General features: G+C 41.7%; 1 protein-coding gene across 1 annotated transcript in view; it reads right to left on the minus strand.

The window, feature by feature from the left end:
* CSMD1 (CUB and Sushi multiple domains 1) overlaps window positions 1-18,914 on the minus strand; it is a 2,061,198-nt gene that overhangs the window by 750,202 nt on the left and 1,292,082 nt on the right. Inside the window, exons 17-18 of the mRNA XM_044291097.1 lie at window positions 11,509-11,696; window positions 6,326-6,514 (exon numbers count right to left, since the gene is read on the minus strand). Coding sequence (XP_044147032.1) covers window positions 6,326-6,514; window positions 11,509-11,696 — 377 coding nt within the window. The remainder of the gene's footprint in view (window positions 1-6,325; window positions 6,515-11,508; window positions 11,697-18,914) is intronic.

Genomic DNA, 18,914 nt, shown 5'->3' on the forward strand with positions numbered 1-18,914 from the left:
CATCCCCTGATGGCTACTTCCAGCAGGATAATGCACCATGTCACAAAGCTCGAATCATTTCAAATAGTTTTCTTGAACATGACAATGAGTTCACTGTACTAAAATGGCCCCCACAGTCACCAGATTTCAACCCAATAGAGCATCTTTGGGATGTGGTGGAACGGGAGCTTCATGCCCTGGATGTGCATCCCTCAAATCTCCATCAACTGCAAGATGCTATCCTATCAATATGGGCCAACATTTCTAAAGAATGCTATCAGCACCTTGTTGAATCAATGCCACGTAGAATTAAGGCAGTTCTGAAGGCAAAAATGGGTCCAACACCATATTAGTATGGTGTTCCTAATAATTCTTTAGGTGAGTGTATATATACAGGTCCTTCTAAAAAAAATTGCATATTGTGATAAAGTTCATTATTTTCTGTAATGTACTAATAAACATTAGACTTTCATATATTTTAGATTCATTACACACCAACTGAAGTAGTTCAAGCCTTTTATTGTTTTAATATTGATGATTTTGGCATACAGCTCATGAAAACCCAAATTTCCTATCTAAAAAAATTAGCATATTTCATCCGACCAATAAAAGAAAAGTGTTTTTAATATAAAAAAAGTCAACCTTCAAATAATTGTGTTCAGTTATGCACTCAATACTTGGTCGGGAATCCTTTTGCAGAAATGACTGCTTCAATGCAGCGTGGCATGGAGGCAATCAGCCTGTGGCACTGCTGAGGTGTTATGGAGGCCCAGGATGCTTCGATAGCGGCCTTAAGCTCGTGTTGGGTCTTGCGTCTCTCAACTTTCTCTTCCCAATATCCCACAGATTCTCTATGGGGTTCAGGTCAGGAGAGTTGGCAGGCCAATTGAGCACAGTAATACCATGGTCAGTAAACCATTTGCCAGTGGTTTTGGCACTGTGAGCAGGTGCCAGGTCATGCTGAAAAATGAAATCTTCATCTCCATAAAGCTTTTCAGCAGATGGAAGCATGAAGTGCTCCAAAATCTCCTGATAGCTATCTGCATTGACCCTGCCCTTGATAAAACACAGTGGACCAACACCAGCAGCTGACATGGCACCCTAGACCATCACTGACTTTTGGGGGCTTGACACTGGACTTCAGGCATTTTGGCATTTCCCTCTCCCCAGTCTTCCTCCAGACTCTGGCACCTTGATTTCCGAATGGCATGCAAAATTTGCTTTCATCCGAAAAAAGTACTTTGGACCACTGAGCAACAGTCCAGTGCTGCTTCTCTGTAGCCCAGGTCAGGCGCTTCTGCCGCTGTTTCTGGTTCAAAAGTGGCTTGACCTGGGGAATGCGGCACCTGTAGCCCATTTCCTGCACACGCCTGTACACGGTGGCTCTGGATGTTTCTACTCCAGACTCAGTCCACTGCTTCCGCAGGTCCCCCAAGGTCTGGAATCGGTCTTTCTCCACAATCTTCCTCAGGGTCCGGTCACCTCTTCTCGTTGTGCAGCGTTTTCTGCCACACTTTTTCCTTCCCACAGACTTCCCACTGAGGTCCCTTGATACAGCACTCTGGGAACAGCCTATTCGTTCAGAAATGTCTTTCTGTGTCTTACCCTCTTGCTTGAGGGTGTCAATGATGGCCTTCTGGACAGCAGTCAGGTCGGCAGTCTTACCCATGATTGCGGTTTTGAGTAATGAACCAGGCTGGGAGTTTTTAAAAGCCTCAGGAATCTTTTGCAGGTGTTTAGAGTTAATTAGTTGATTCAGATGATTAGGTTAATAGCTTGTTTAGAGAACCTTTTCATGATATGCTAATTTTTTTAGATAGGAATTTTGGGTTTTCATGAGCTGTATGCCAAAATCATCAATATTAAAACAATAAAAGGCTTGAACTACTTCAGTTGGTGTGTAATGAATCTAAAGTATATGAAAGTCTAATGTTTATCAGTACATTACAGAAAATAATGAACTTTATCACAATATGCACATTTTTTTAAAAGGACCTGTACATATAACTAACTACTTGAAAAAAAAAAACTGCACAATAAACTGAGCAGACCGATTAGTAAAATTGATGTTTCTGATCAGCGCTCAGCAGGTGCAGGACGCACACACATATTATGTGCGTGCAAAAATCTACACTAACACTACCTAACTAAAATTGATTTCTATCTAACACTTAAGAAACTTTTTATTTAAATAAAATAAAAATGAGCACAAAAGAGACCAGTAAAAAAAAATTGTACTTATTGGTGCTCAGGGCTGCAGAACACACGCAAGCGGACATTTAGTGTGTAAAAATTTACTGCAGATACAAAAAAAGAACACTAGCTAAACATTAACTTATTTATATATATATATATATAAAAATATAAAAAATAAAATATATATATATATATATATATATATATATATATATATACTGGATATATGATTCTAACTATTATATTAAAAAAATAAAAAAAAGGGACAGATGAAAGAAAATATATATCTGTGCCAAAAAAAAGAGCCCAGGTGCTGAGCAGTGAAGTACGGACAGATCAGCACTTGGCATTCATAGCGCGCAAACAGAAAAAGTTTTGCAGAGCAGGAAAAAAAAAAGAAAGATAAAAGTGACAAAAAAAGTCAACATTTATGTGCCACATGCAAAATTGGACGGGGAGGGGTGGATAGGGACAAGGATTAGGGATTGGGAAGAGTGGTGGATTAGTGATCTTGAACTTCTGCTGCAGAAAAATAAATAAATCACTGCTGCAGATGTTCCAGATGACCAATCGCAGGGGGGCTGAAATACCCGATGCTGCCCTTACCCGGAATGGCTGCCTGTTAGTAAGAGCAGCCATAAAGCTCACACAGAGCCTGGCGGACCTTGAGCTGTACATATATGGCGCTGGTCCTTAAGTCACATCCGGTTGCGCCGTACATGTACGGCGCTGGTCCTCTACGGGTTAAAGGCACAGTGTGTGAACTAGGTAAATGCACCTATATAATAGGCGGCCTGTTGACAATGAGTCTTATGCATAGTAAGTCTATGTATAACAGAACAGATTAAATATTAATGGAGCAACAGATGAACTAGGTAAAAACGCCTATTTATTAGACTGCCTGTTGAGACTAAGTCTGATGCACAGTAAGTCTTTATAACATAATTCATTAAGAATGAATGATTACACTGATTCTGCACTGTCCCTGCAGTCTCCCTATGTTCTTCCTATGCTCTCCCTACAGTGTATAAAAACTCTCCTTTACGATCTCCCTGCACTGTTCCTGCACTATTTCTATCCAATATTCTACAATTAAAAGCTTTAACTACTGTCCCTAGTGCTTGGCATGTCTGTCTCTATATGGAAACATTCACCCTCATTTACACTTTCTCCCTTCAGACAACAGTATTCTGGGACTTGTAGGTAAGACTGCAGCAATATGGGGAGGAATTTTTAAACAGCAGCAGACATTTTTAGCGAATATAGTAGAGAGAAAAGACAGATGAAGATTGTTGACCAGCATAGGGAAGCCAAAAACCAGACCTGTAGCAAGGAAGAAGCAACAGAAGGAACATACTTATAGACATATCTTTAGGTTTAAAAAATGGGAGTGTTTATTTAAAAATAATCTGTCACCAAAATCTTAGACTACTATCGGCGGTAATATAAGAGTAGTACTGCAAGGTGTCAATATCACTATTTATGGGGGGCGGAGGTTGCGCCGGACGCTAATGGAAGTGTGAAGCACAGCTCCGCTTCAAGCTAAACCCTCTTAGCATACTTAAGCCACAAAAGAAGGATCCATAATAGTCAAGATTGGTGGCCCTAAAGTCGTGGACCCATCCGGTCCATCTAAAAACAATATTCAAGCTGGAGAGATGGAGAAATGTATCAAGAAAGCGGCGACTGCTTATATTGCTAGAGATTCCAAGATGGCGCCCGGAACGCCGAAAGCTACCGGACATAAACCTCGTGCCTCTAAAGCTTCGGGTAAAGGTAGGGACGATTCCCCCGAGCCTGAGGGACTCCCAATCTCAAGGGCCTTTCTGAAAGAGATCCTAGTAGAAGTGCTATACCCCCTAAGCCAAGACCGATCCCCTCTATTAAGGAGGATGTTCACCATGTGGGGAGAAGAGTGGAGGCCCTAGAAGAAGCCCAAGCTGCTGCCATCCAGCACCAGAGCGTGGTTTCTACAAGCTTAATTAAGTGTCAAGCCCACCTAAACGCTATATATTTAGTGATTGAAGATCAGGAAAATCGGGGCAGACGTGGCAACTTGCGATTTAGGTGAATCCCGGAAGAAATCGCTGCTGACGATATTCCTGACAAAGTCGTCCAGATATGCCTGTCTCTCCTCGGCCCAGACTCTGTACATGAAGTGCTCCTGGAAAGGGATCACAGAGCTCTCAGAGCCAAACAAGGAGACCCACCTAGAGATGTAATATGCAAGTTTCTGCACTACCCAGTTAAAGAAGCCATTTTAAATAGTGCTAGAACCACTTCAACAATTTTATGGGAAGACCACCACATATCTGTCTTTCAAGATCTGGCACAGTCAACATTGAAAAAAAGGAGAGCCTTAAAGCCCCTCACCAATTGGCTTCGTGCCCACAAGATGGTTTACAGATGGAACTTTCCGTTTGGCCTCTCTTTCTTACATGAAGGCCGGCATATCAATATCTCTTCTTTTTGTGATCTGGACAAGGCCTATGACAAGCTCAAGATCTCATCACTTCAGATCGAAAATTGGGACCCTGTCCTGGACTTAGCCATTCTCCCTGATCTTCCCTTGATCATGCCATGGGAGACTCCCAAGATCCTGAAGTCACAGAAAGCCAAAAGAACTAACTCCTCTTCCACACCAAGAAGAATCTCTCTGGACGTCAAGGACTAGAGGAATTGCTCAGCTGGTCCTCAACCTCAAAAGTATTGTTCTTATTCTCAATTGTTCCTTGTACTGAGATTTCAGGTTGTCATTACACTTATGTCAGCCATTTGGGCCACTTGACTCTTAACTCAAATTTCTTAACTTATCGCATTATTTTGAAACAAAAGCCATTGAAAAACAATTGAAGCTGTTTGCTTCGCATTTAGTTTAGATAACACATCTCAAAAAGCATGTGTGCCAACCCTATTATATCTGTATCTTTCAGTCCAGTTTTGAATGCTAAAAGTGGGGTAAAGGAGGGCAGTAGAAAAATAAAAATGGTGATCTGAACTACTTACCGGTATCTGCAGTACTACTTATATACTGTAGTATTGAAGATAATAGCTCACTATCGTGGTGATTCCTTTTAAACATAGATTTCACCAACTCTAATCAAATACAACAAAAATAACAGTTTTTCCTCATAATTGTATATACTAAATATGTATAGTTTTCAACTTAACACCTGTGGTTTTTAATATGATACAATAATGCAACTTTCCCAGAAGAGGTGCACAGGGGAAGCAAAGGCTAAACTGCCTTACTGAATTATTCATTTGGCGATGATATTCTTTATTTATGAAGCATGTTCATAAGCATTCATAGCATAAGAGAAATCACCAAGTGGTCCCTTGGACAAACAGATTTTTGTTCATGCAGAGTATTTTCTGTTTCCTTACTAATATATTCAGTAAAATGATTGCATTGACTACAACAGGGGGATAAGTTCTTTATATTTTACAGATGAAATGTGAATGTAGACAAAAATTGCATAGATGGAAGATATCATCAGTATATCACATGACTGTCATGATTGTGCAAACGTGAATTTGCTTAGTTTTCCAATATTAATAATCAAAACTGATTTAATGCATAAATAAACATAACATAAACATATAAATAACTATTTTTAAGTTATTGTTTACTATATCTTAAAACAGATGATCACATACTTATGAAAAAGTTACAAGTGTCATGTAGTATTTATTGCCTTGGTTGTGTCAGCGAAGACATCCTGCAATAATTACAGTAACACTGCAAGCCAACACTTGTCAGTGTATGATGCCTGGTGTGGAAGACTTGCAGATCTTAATGGTCTGTAGGTGTCAGATTTGAAGACCTGTGAAGTTGTTGACAGCCTGCAGGCCTTCAGAGGTCCAATTTGATGGCAGAACTCTGAGCCTGCTTCTGTCATAAGTTATGGAACAGTGTTAAAAAGTCTGGAAACCAACATGTGTCAAGATGACTAAACAACCCACTTTAGAGGAAATGTAATCATGCAACAATTAATATGGAGATGCTTCATATATGAATTTGTTCAAAATCATGTATTTTCTTTTTATAAACCTGATTCAAAATCTGGGTAACCTACAGTATATAGATAAGCAATATTAAACAAAATAAATATTTATGTTGTAAGATAGCAGCATATATAACACTTACCATCACAACTAGGCAATGCATGGTTCCACTGGTGATTCCTTTCACAAACTAATGGTTCATCATCACTTAAAATATATCCAGCATCACAAGTAAAGGTCACAGAGGAGCCAATACCAAAGTGTTTTCCATGGCGATGACCATTTACTGGTATTCCTGGGTCAAGGCATGAGTCCAGTTCTAAAGTGACACCTAAGATACATAAATTAATAGAGGAATGATAAACTTACCTAAATCTGGGTTTACGTACAGAGATACATTATTATTCCATGTCGCCAATTACTGTACAATAAAAACTGAGTGTGTTTACAATGGATTGCTGCAGATTTGTGATGTGGTTATTGAATATGCAGTATTTAAAGATATAACATGCGAAACCACGTTGCAAAACTACATTTTACAGAAAAAAGCATGTTGTTTTTCCACACGGTACTTCTTTGTGTGCACCTAACATGATCAGATTATACTGCCTAATCTTATGGAAGTTTAGATGTAGTCTTCCTCTAGAGCATCCCAGACCTTCTGTAAATGCAAGTAAGTACAATATATAACCTTCATATGAATTATCAGTAGCATTATGAATGTGTCATGCTAATGCATTTATATATCTGTTCATAAAAGTAGGTTGAATAGAGGGCACGTCAAACATATTTATTAGTGCATGAACCTATCTGTCCTTGAATAAATAAATAAAAATAAAAAAATCGAAATAAAAGTAATTTAGGGAAATGCTAGGACAGACTGCTTTAAAAGGACACTTTTAAGAAGCAGTTTGGAGGCTCAGTGGTAAGCATTGTTTTCATTGTCTTACATTGCCAGGCTCCTGGACTTTATCTGGTTAAAGGCAACATCTGCATGGAGTTTCATTACTGCCCATGTTTGTGTGGGTTTCCTCCAGTTGTTCCAGTTTTATCCCACATTTCAAAACATACAAATTAGGTTAATTTTGAATTTATATATTGAGTCTTAACAGGGGCTTATGTGGGTGGCAAAAATCTCTGTACAGCTCTATGAAAGCAACACATGAATAAATTAAAAGGAACCTGTCACCGGGATTTTGTGTATAGAGCTGAGGACATGGGTTGCTAGATGGCTGCTAGCACATCCGCAATACCCAGTCCCCATAGCTCTGTGTGCTTTTATTGAGCAAAAAAAATATATTGATCCATATGCAAATTAGCCTGAGATGTGTCCTGTACGTGAGATGAGTCCAGCGTGAAGGAGCCCAGCACCGGCCGCATTCTCAGAATCTCCTCCTTGCTCCCCGACGTCAGAAAGCCAAAATGCCGTAATCTCGCGATTCGCGAGCTAGCGCATGCACAGTTCCTTCCCTGAGGCTGATGCCAGCACAGGGTAGGAACACTATGATGACACTGCGCAGAGGACACTACCAAATAACATTAGAGATGAACGAGTTGATTCTTACAAATTCATCAAACAGAGTTCTTCAGTTCCTGTAACGGTAGGAATAGCAGAGTCTCTGCTCTTGAACTGCTACTTTGAGCAGCAGCACATGTGAAAGATTGTCAGCCAGAAGCCCAGTCAATCAAATGGCAAGGTGGAGTCTCATGACCAGCTGGGACAGCCCCTTGCTACTCAAGAACTCTTTGATTAATGAATAGATTTGCTCCTTTCTAGATAACATATTTTCTTCACAAAAGCAGTAAAATAGCATATAGGAGATTTATCTATCTATCTATCTATCTATCTATCTATCTATCTATCTATCTATCTATCTATCCCTCTCTGATGTCTCACTTTTATACTTCCTCATACCCTGTACTTGAATAAAAAAAAATCTCAGGGAGACACTATGTGCAATATTTGATAACGAGAATTTAAGATGCTAGCAAACTTAATTGGCTTTTTATTAACCCCCTCTCTAGTCAACCGGACAGTGCATAATCAGTTTTGAGGCACAATTCCTATATACAACATTTCACTGTAATCATGGGATTATGAATAAGCAATACATGGATTAGACTACTGGAATACTGTAAGCAGGGAGAGGAAATAAGAACTTCAGTTCTGTTAATCAGAACCAAGCAACCAACAAGAGACTCAAAACATAATCAAACCTGAGGAGATTTTAGCAGCCCACTGCATAAGTAATTATGTCACGAGGCGTCGGCTTCATGTTCCCCCTCCTCAGTGCCACCGGTGCCTTGCGGCTAACACTGAGCGAGGACGTGCACTGCGTTCTCGTCTCCACAGCAACGGGAGAGGGGAGGATCCGACTGCACTCACCTCCTTAGCGGGGTCGGCGTTCTCCACTCCAATGGCAACTGTAAGGAGTCCGAGCACAGAGCTAAGCACTCGGCGCTCGGCTGGTTGCAGGGGAATGAGTCATGTGGTGCTGGCCACGTCACATGACTCCTCTTCCCCACTATATATACAGGCAACCTGCTGGCCACAGGTTGCCTGTGAATAAGGTCCTATCCAGTGTTCCTTGTGTGATTCCATGGCTTCTGACTCCCGACTCATTGATCGACTCCGTCCTTGCTTGCTCCTTGTGTCTGCTTCGCATTTCCTGTTTTTTTACTTTGGCTTGTTTTTGACGCGTCTTTGCTAATCCTCTTGTACTGTAGTTACCTCCAGGTTCTGACTCGGCTTGTTGACCATTCTATGTTTGTTTGTCTTGTTTGTCCCTCCGCACTTACCAAGGCTAGGGAACGCCGCCCAGTGCTTCGTTACCTAGGACGGATAGTGCAAGTAGGCAGGGGCAGGGGTGTGGGTGGAGTCAGTGGTGCACCATCCCCTCTTTGTGACAAATTAGTTCTAATTCTATGAGCTATGACTAGTTATATCCTATGTACTGGAATTAAATGGAGTTGTTTCTTGAGTTGATGAGACCTTTTTTATTTAAACATACATTGTGCTGTCATATTTTATAGATGCTAGGTTTAAAAGTATGCCATGTATGAAGGATGTTTCACTGAAATGGCTGCGCTCGAGGTAAAATACAGCTAGACACAAAAATGATTGAACTGATTTGTACCACAGTTTCTAAGGAAAATATGCATTGTATCATGCAATTTACTTAGACTCAAACCTTTACTTCACAAAAACAATATAATATATGGAAAGCAAATCATCAATTGCTTCAGAGAGGCACAATTTGGGATACTTTTTGCAGGGAATAATATCCTTATCAGCTGGTAGCTCTGCAAGAAGAATCAACTTTTTCCAAGAGTCATGTCATCTAATACAGTTAACCAGAACCTTTCTCTTAGCAGCAATTTTAAAACAGTATTGTCTATAAATGGGGATGTCTAATTTGACTGAATCATGAGAGGTGTGTGTGTGGGGGGGATTTATTATATATTGGCATTTTACTCTGGTCTATGATATCCCTTGTGCTGCCAGAGGATGCAACTACAAGTTGTCCCACAAAAAAGTAGCCCACCTCCAGCAATAGTATGACAAGATAAACGAGCAAGTGGATAGTTTTTTTTTTTCATATTACCCACAAGTCAAAAAAAGATGCTGAAAGTGGTCCCCGTTCAAATCTATGCATCTTTGGGCACTTCGGATTATGTTGGCTGATACTGCTTGTGATGCTGCGGATAGTGTTTGTGATGTTTTCCTGGAGTTCATCCAGGGGATGTGGATTGTTAGTGTAAAACTTCTGTTTTAAATTTGCCTATAGATAAAAATCACAAGTGTACAAGTCTGGGCAACGTGGTGGCCATATCGACTTGTCATTTTACTCCTCCTTAAACAGTCTATGAACCTGTGCCAGTGAGCTCCATGAGGTATGTCATATTGTCCCATCTTGTTGGAAAAAGCAGTACATTTTTTCTTCTGCAGAATCACTGTTGAAGAGCTTCAATTTAGTATCAGCCAAAATCATCTGACGTGCTTAAGGATGCATATACAGTACATGAACGGGTCCACTTTCAGCATTGTTTGTGAATTGTAGATGATTAAAAGAAAACAATTCACATGCTTGTTCATTTTGTAATATTATCGCTGGAGATGGGCTACTTTTCCATGGGTCATCCTGTAATTTATGACAAGGCACAGGCCTAAATTTGGTGTATCCTCAAGCAGCCTGGGTGTATAGACTGAAATCTATGGTGGCTTCAGGTTGCCATAGATTTCAGTTTTCTTTTACAACATTGGCCCGACTCCCATTTTGTCTTCATCATGCCCCTTTCTTGGAACGTGTCGAGGGTTATGTAGAAACATTACTTGCAGCTACATTTCAGAGAAATTACATTTAAAAAGTCGCAAACAGGGGGTTTGCAACTTTTTTATGCCAGAAAACTGGGGTGGTGGAATGATAAATCCCCTCCATGGTCTATAGATGACACTTGAAAGATGGTTCCCTCCTTCTGAGGTGTACTGTTTTACAAGCATACAAAATAAAATTGTAAAAAAAAATATTGTAGAATATTTTAAACATTTAATTAATACTAGCGTGACTTTTTATAGTCTACTGGTTAATGTTTGAAAGCAATTCTATTCAATGTCACCATTTCAGCACGAAATTCACTATTAAACCAGGCACAATGTTTTGTAGGGCTAGCTTAGCTAAATGTAGTGATAACTTTTACTTAGTGATTCTGGTAAGAAAGTACTTTCAATCCATAGGCAAATAAACAGTTAAGTGCACCGGGAGCAGGTCCAGCCATCCTGTGCATCTTTTCAGGAGGAGCTAGCATACACAGTGTGGATCTTGACCCATACCCATATGCATTTAAAGGAGCTATCCTATGATTAACATGTAAAAAGTTAAATCAGACATTATATTGCCCTGATGATCTTTTTTTAACAAAGCTACAATTTTTGGTGGGACAACCACTTTAACTGCTCAATTGCATATGGATTAATAGTACCTTTTTTCAGAATGAAGCAACTGATTGTTAAGTGAAACTTTAGCTGAGCTAAACTTATAAAACACTGTGCCTGATTTAACACATTTTTTTAAAAATATTCACAACGTAATTAAATGATCCTTTTAGGATTTTTTTCAGTCTTTTGATCACAAAACAGACTACAGAATAGTTTAACACAAACCTGCTCTATTTCACAGACAACTACTCTAGATGATGCTGGCTCCAGTTATTCCATATAAGCAGATTTAGTAAGAGAGTTCTATGCAATGCAGTATAATGTTTCTATGTAATAACAATTTCTACTCATTAAATAGAATTTACCACACAGTAAAAATGATTACTTACTTTCATATCGAATTAGAAAGCCAACATTGGAACGGCTATTATCAGTTGTGAATAGAAGATACATATAATTTCCTGTGCTAATGAGAAATTGTGGCGCTTGTGTTCCATGATACTCTCCAATCAATGGTGAAGAATTGGCTGGGCCATCTCGTACTTCAAGAATATCATAGTTTACTTCAGTCTGAAATCTGAGTTAGGAATGTAATTAGATATTAGTCATGCATTTCTTGGCATCATTATACAATAAATCTGCAACTCAGACCAATTTATCGTAATTTACTGGTGAGCCAAACAGAAATATTTTGGGCCAGCATAACATTACAGTGCAAAAAACTGAATGAAAGCAAGAAAAATATAAATTTTTAAAATGCTTTGTGGTAAAAAATTGTGTTACACAGTCAATTATGACTCAATATGTTGGAACTCTTAGTTTAGCTCTCAGATTTGCAGTTCCATAAGGTTTACTAATTAGTAAACTTAAAGTGTAACTGCCATTTAATTTTTTTTATATAAATAAATAGCACAAATGCAAATAAGAACCAATTTATCGTAATTTACTGGTGAGCCAAACAGAAATATTTTGGGCCAGCATAACATTACAGTGCAAAAAACTGAATGAAAGCAAGAAAAATATAAATTTTTAAAATGCTTTGTGGTAAAAAAAATTGTGTTACACAGTCAATTATGACTCAATATGTTGGAACTCTTAGATTTGCAGTTCCATAAGGTTTACTAATTAGTAAACTTAAAGTGTAACTGCCATTTCATTTTTTAATATAAATAAATAGCACAAATGCAAATAAGAAACTTTGTAATATATCTTATCTATGACAGATTCTTCTTTTTTTATCAGACTATTCTCCTGCTCCACTCCTCTTATCTAACTCTCAATTCACTTGTCTTCAGTGAAGATAGACTGCCTGCTTACTGAAGGAGCAGACTGCATAGAAGTTGAGGGGAGGAGAAGGAGCAGGAGGTTGCTTGAGCCATGCACAGACACAGTGAGACCCAGACATAAACTGGAGCTGACTTTTAAGTGATTTATTATCTTAACTGCTAGATTCAAATCTAAACTGTTCAGTACGGTTGCTTTTGAGGTTGGACATCAAAGAGTTAGGAGGCAGGATGCTCTGGTTCTCCATGTGTAGTCTATGGACAGACATGATTTCAGTTAGTCTCTACTTACCATATAAAAAATAGAATAACAGTCAGATTGCAGAGGAAAAACTGTCATATAATGGCCAGATATAGTGCTATTCCTCATGAACGCCTGTTCTGAAAAATTACCTTAAAAGGGCAAGTGAAATATACTGGAAAAGCCACTATAGAGCCAAAAGCCAAACTGACATGCAGTTTAACATAAAATATATGTGTTTTTTTTTATATCTGGTAATGCCAATCATACTCTCATGGAACTAAAATAAAATAAAAAATATATAATTTAAGATACTCTTTGAAAATCACTTGTCATGGCGTGAATTCAGCTTCTATACAGACCTTTGTGCATTCATGATTACATGTATAAAGAGTGCTAAGATTTTCATCTTCTTTAGACTACAAATAAATCCAATGTAGTATAATACTGCAGTTATATATCCTTTAAGCACCTAACAGGTTTTTCCCAGCTCTGTTGGGACTTTGAGAAAAGCACCTAACAGTTCAGGCATAGCAGAGCATGGGCAGCAGGGTAAAGGGGGAGAGCTGCTTTAGCTACTCATATCTTGGGATTGGTAGCAGCTAGAGATATGGGGTTGGTCATGTTTGAAAGCGGGCATTCCATGCAAGTGGATATATAGCTGTTAGAAATTGAGTCAGGAGAGAAGGTTGTAAAGCCAGCTTTTACTTTAACTCTCCACTATATTCACTGTCATCCAAATTTCAAATAGCTACCGTATATCTTCAGATGTTTTGAAGATAATACTGTGATTTTGTTTGGGTTTTGAAGCATGGAATTCCAATTTTCAAAGAAAACCAGGCCCATATCTCTGCTACCAATCCCCAGATATGAGCACCTAAAGCAGCATCCCTCTTAAAGGGGTTGTCCTATCTCAGACAATGGGGGCATATCGCTAGGATATGCACCCATTGTCTGATAGGTGCAGGTCCCAGCGGTGGGACCCACACCTACAATGAGAACGGAGCAGCAAAATGAATGGAGGGTGCACTGCGCATGCGCGGCCGCCCTCCATTCATTTCTATGGGGCCGCCAAAAATAGCCGAGTGATGGCTCGGCTATTTATGTCTGCACCATATAAATGAATAGGAGCCGGGGTCGCGCGTGCGCGGTGCACTCCTATTCACTTCTATTGGAGCAGCGCTTGGTGGTGGACGGACCACCACCAGCTCTCCCCGCTCCATTCTCGTTGTTTCGCTGTGCTAGCAATATGCCCCCATAGTCCGAGATGGGAATACCCCTTTAAGTCTGGAGAAGAAGTGGGGCAGTTAGGGAGCTGACAGCCTACAGAAGGAAAGAAAAAATATATATGTTTTACATTATGTACTATGTTACTATATTACTATATTATCATATTCGTACTGACCCACAAAATAATTATGTTATTTATACCACACAGTGAACACCTGTAACGGGGTGCCAAAGACACACTTGGTCTCCCATCAGCTGCAGACCTGCTGCTTAGCTTTGGGAGCGAGGATCTGTGTTTGACCTCGTTCCCAGGGCGGCTTTGCTAGCTGGGAGGCTCCCTGCTCCTAGGTCTGCCTTAAGCGCCGAGCTGATCACTCGGTGCTCAACTGGTCGGTCTGTCGGTCATGTGATGCTGGCCACGTCACATGACCCTCACTCCCCACTATAAATGCAGGCAGCCTGCTGGCCACAGGTTGCCTGTTAATTCTAGGTTCCTGGCATTTTGTTGGACTACTGAATACTACCTGACCCTGTTCCCTGACGATCCTTTGCCTGCTCCTCCTGTACTGCGTGTCTCTCCTGGTATCCTGACCCCAGCTTCCACCTGACCATTCTTTGCGGACTCGTGTTGTACTTCGTTTCTATCCTGGTATTTGACCTGACTATTCTCTGCTCATTCCTTAGTACTGCGTAGCTCTCTAGGTATTGACCCGGTCTGTTCACGTTCCGTTATTTGTCTTGTCTGTCTTCCCAGCACGTATCCTAAGTTAGGGACTGCCGTCTAGTTGTCCCCATGTCATTTGGACTTGCGAGGCAAGTAGGCAGGGCCAGGGGTGAGGGTGGAGGGCAGTGGTCACTATCCTCCCCCCTGTGTGTAGTGTACGTGACCGTCACAACACCGTAAATTGATGTCCCATAATAATGTTAAAATTGCTGCTTTTTAGCTTTCCCCCTGAAAAGAAAATAATGAAAGTTAATATACTATATGTCCCTAAAATGGTTCCTAAAAAAAAAATTTGTAGAAAAAGTAAATAGTTATGATTGTTAGAAGACTAAAGACATCATTTTAGAGGTCCTTAAGGCTAAAATTAGTTATGTCAGTAGGGGCTTAAAAATGTAATTGTGCTGCCTAAGTTTTGCGCCAACTAGTGTTGGGTAAGCATGCTCGGCTGAACACCATTTTGACTCGAGCATCGCGATGCTAGGCACATTGTGGTGTTCGGCCGAACACCGCGTGTGCTCAAGCGCGATGCTCGAGTCTCCTCCCAAATATTTGTTGTCTGCTACACAGCCAATAAACGCACGGGGAAGTACTGGCACTTACTGTAATGCCGTAGGCTTGTTGGTTACTGGCAGTACAGTGATTGGCTGGCAGGAAGGCCCATAGCACCCGATGACATGTGGTTCGGCTCAGTCTTAGTCAGGGCAAACTGCAGCATAAGGAATCCGCAGCACCGCAACAGGCTGGAAGGGGCAGTGGAGTGGCAAAAGGGAGAAGGCAGGCCTCACCAAACAGGCCCGCAACAATTCCCCAGAGCACCCCATTGCAGCAATCTCCCTTGCCAAAGGGTAGGTGTTCCGCAGTCTGGCGCTTTTTTGAGGAAAGTGGGGATGATAAAAGAATTGTCATTTGCAACCTGTGCCGTACCAAAATTAGCAGGGACGTGAACACTAGCAACCTCACCAGCATGATCCACCACATGGCATTAAAGCACCCTAATAGGTGGGCTGAACGCCTAGGTCTACAATCAGTGTCTGTGTGTCACACCACTGCCTCCTCTTCCCCTGTGTTACATGCTGGCCAATCCACTGTCCAACTTCCATCAGGATTTACGCCAGCACCTACATTAGTGACTGCAACCACCTCTTCTCCTCCTCCAACTCCTCCTCCACTTCCACCTCTGAATTCTGATCTTGCAGCACCAGTCAGCCATCAGTCAGTAGCTTGAAGCAGTGTAGCACTGTAGTGGGGAAGCGGCAACAGGCCGTGCTAAAACTAATTTGCTTAGGTGACAAACAGCACATCACCGCAAAGCTATGGCAGAGTATAACGGACCAGATTGAGCTGTGGCTTTCGCCACTCAAGCTACAACCAGGCATGTGGTTGTGTCTGATAATGCCCGTAACTTGATGGTGGCTTTGGAGCTCGGCAGCTCACACACATCCCATGCCTAGCCCAAGTGTTTAACTTAGTGGTTCAGCGGTTTCTCAAAACCTACCCCAATTTTCCATAGCATCATCACGACGGCATACAAGGAGATTGACCCCTGACCTCTGTAGGGGCAGGAACAGAGAAAGGTTAAATACCCTCCTCCCACCACCAACACCAGTGTTTCCTGTCCCTACAGAGGAAAGGGCAGAGAAAGGTCTCCCTGTATGCAGGGAGATGAAGCTGAGGATGAGCGGTCTGCTGAGGGGAGCTTGCTTCTGCCAGCCCCCCCCCCCCCCCCCCGGTCTCTCTTGCTCTCTCTCTCCCTCTAGTGGCCATACCCATATAGCTGCCTTCTCCTTTCTTTCAGGTATCTAAAGAAGCCCAGAAAAAAATCAGGAAATCACTCAAATGTATCTCCTGTAATAGCAGACTTTCTTCTACCCCAAAAAATTGTGCAAGCTTTGTATATCAAATATTGTATGGGATGAAGCACCCTCTCTAAAAGAGGAATTAAAAACTATGATTTAGGAAGAGATTTGTTCATCCCTGGCCCACCTGTCCACTAATCCCCCCGATTTGCCGCAACCTAAGAGAAAGCGGGCTAGATCTCCATCCCCTTCTGACCTAGAAGTTATTGCGGATGAAAGTGCCCACTCCGTCAGGTCATGGGAAGAGGGGGAAAGAGACTCAGACTCAGTGGATGACGGTCGTAGATATTACTTTTCTACGGAGGAAATGTCCGACCTATTGAAGGCAGTGAGGTCAACCATGGGTGTGGAGGAGGTGCAACGTACCCATTCGGTACAAGAAGAAATGTTCGGGGGCCTGAGAGTTAAAAAAACTCGTGTGTTTCCCATCAATGAGAGTATTAGGGATATGGTCCTTGATGAGTGGGCAGACCCAGAAAGACGACTGGGAGTTTCGGCTGCGTTCAAAAATAGATTGCTATTTGATCCGGAGGAGTCTAAAATTTTCTAATGACAAAGAACCCGCATTTCACTCTCTGGACGTTAGACGGGCAGTCCTAAACTATATCGCTGTGATGGAAAAGTTTAGAAAATCTGAGAACTTACTAGTTCTTTTTGGAGGAAGATTTAAGGGCCAAAAAGCCTCCCGGTCCTCTATAGCTAGATGGCTCAAAGAAGCCATTAGTCTTTGTTACCAAATACAAAATCTTACAGGTCCACTCCACATTAGAGCCCATTCCAGTCGGGCCATGTCTTCCTCTCAGGCAGAGAGAGCTGGGGCTTCTCTGGAGGAAATCTGTCGTGCTGCCACTTGGTCCAGCATTCATACCTTTATAAAGCACTATCGCCTGGATCTTTCCAGATCATCTGATCTGTCCTTCGGGCGGAAAGTCCTCCAGGCTGTAGCCCCCCCTTAACTGATATATTTTTTATATCTCCTTGTATGCCGTCGTGATGATGCTATGGAAAAAACGGAATTAGTCTTACCGGTAATTCTGTTTTCCTGAGATCATCAGAACGGCACGTTATTCCCTCCCTATGATTTAAAACGTTTGACCTACAGGGTCTCTAGAAGGTATGAAGTAATACCTTTTTTCACTGTTTTGCCACCACCGGGTTGCTCTGTGTGATTTTGGAAACACTGGTGTTGGTGGTGGGAGGAGGGTATTTAACCTTTCTCTGTTCCTGCCCCTACAGAGGTCAGGGGTCAATCTCCTTGTATGCCGTCGTGATGATCTCATGGAAACAGAATTACCGGGAATTACCGGTAAGACTAATTCCGGTTTTCCTGAGCTACTGGTGAAGGTGTGCCGCATGTGTGCCCATTTCTGAAAGTCATCTACAGCTGCCGCCGCTCTGGCCACGCTGCAGCAGCGCTGGCAATTGCCAGCTCACCTACTGTTGTGCGTTGTGAGCACGAACTGGAACTCCAAGTTCCACATGTCACATTTTTTACCGCTGTAAGGTTTTAATAAACTCTGAGGAATCAACACAGATGGTGAGCGGCAATGCTGCTATTATCAGCGTAACCATCCCACTTTTGTGTCTCCTAAAATGCTCGCTGCTCACACTAAATGCGGACGCTTTGCATGTGGAAGAGTGGAAATGGGGGAAAACAGTACACAGGGTGATAGTCAGACCACCCTCAGTTTGTCTCCTTAGCGCAAATTGAATGATGATGAGGAGGAGGAGGAGGAGGAGACGGTTGCCTCCGCTACAGAGGGCAGTACCCATAGCAGGTTTATTTAATCTGTTTAGTCTGGATGGACCAAAGAGGAGGAAGAGGATGAGGAGATTGAGAGTCATCCTCCTGATGAGGACAGCAAAGTCTTGTCTGTTGGCACACATGGCTGACTTTATGTAATGCTGCCTTTCCCGTGACCCTTGCGTTATACACATTTTGTCCAACACCGATTACTGGTTGTTCACCCTTTTCGACCCCCGCTACAAAGAGAACTTCTCATCTCTCATTCCTGTGGTGGAGATTGCTCCAAAAATTTCCACCTGACAACGCTGGCTGCAGAGTACGTAGTTCCTTGGGCAACCGAGGAGGGGAGACGAGGGGAACACACAGTGGTTCCAACAGAGGCAGGGCAACACTCTCCAAGGCCTGGAACAGTTTCATGACACCCTGCCAACACCCTCACCCTAATGCGTGGCCTAGTGTCACAATAAGGGAAAAGTTTTGTAAGATGGAGTACATAGCAGACCATGTCAGCGTCCTCAATGATCCCTCTGCCTTACAACTATTGGGTTTCCAATCTGGACACGTGGCACAAACTGGTGCTCTATGCCTTGGAGGTGATGGCTTGTCCTGCCGCCAGCATTTATTCTGAGCTGACAGGTTGACTCTAATCAAAATGAACAAGGCCTGGATTGCCCCTGACTTCTCTACTCCACCAGAGGAAAGTGGCTGAACATA

This window comes from Bufo gargarizans, chromosome 4 (assembly GCF_014858855.1).
Source record: "Bufo gargarizans isolate SCDJY-AF-19 chromosome 4, ASM1485885v1, whole genome shotgun sequence".
NCBI lineage: Eukaryota > Metazoa > Chordata > Amphibia > Anura > Bufonidae > Bufo > Bufo gargarizans.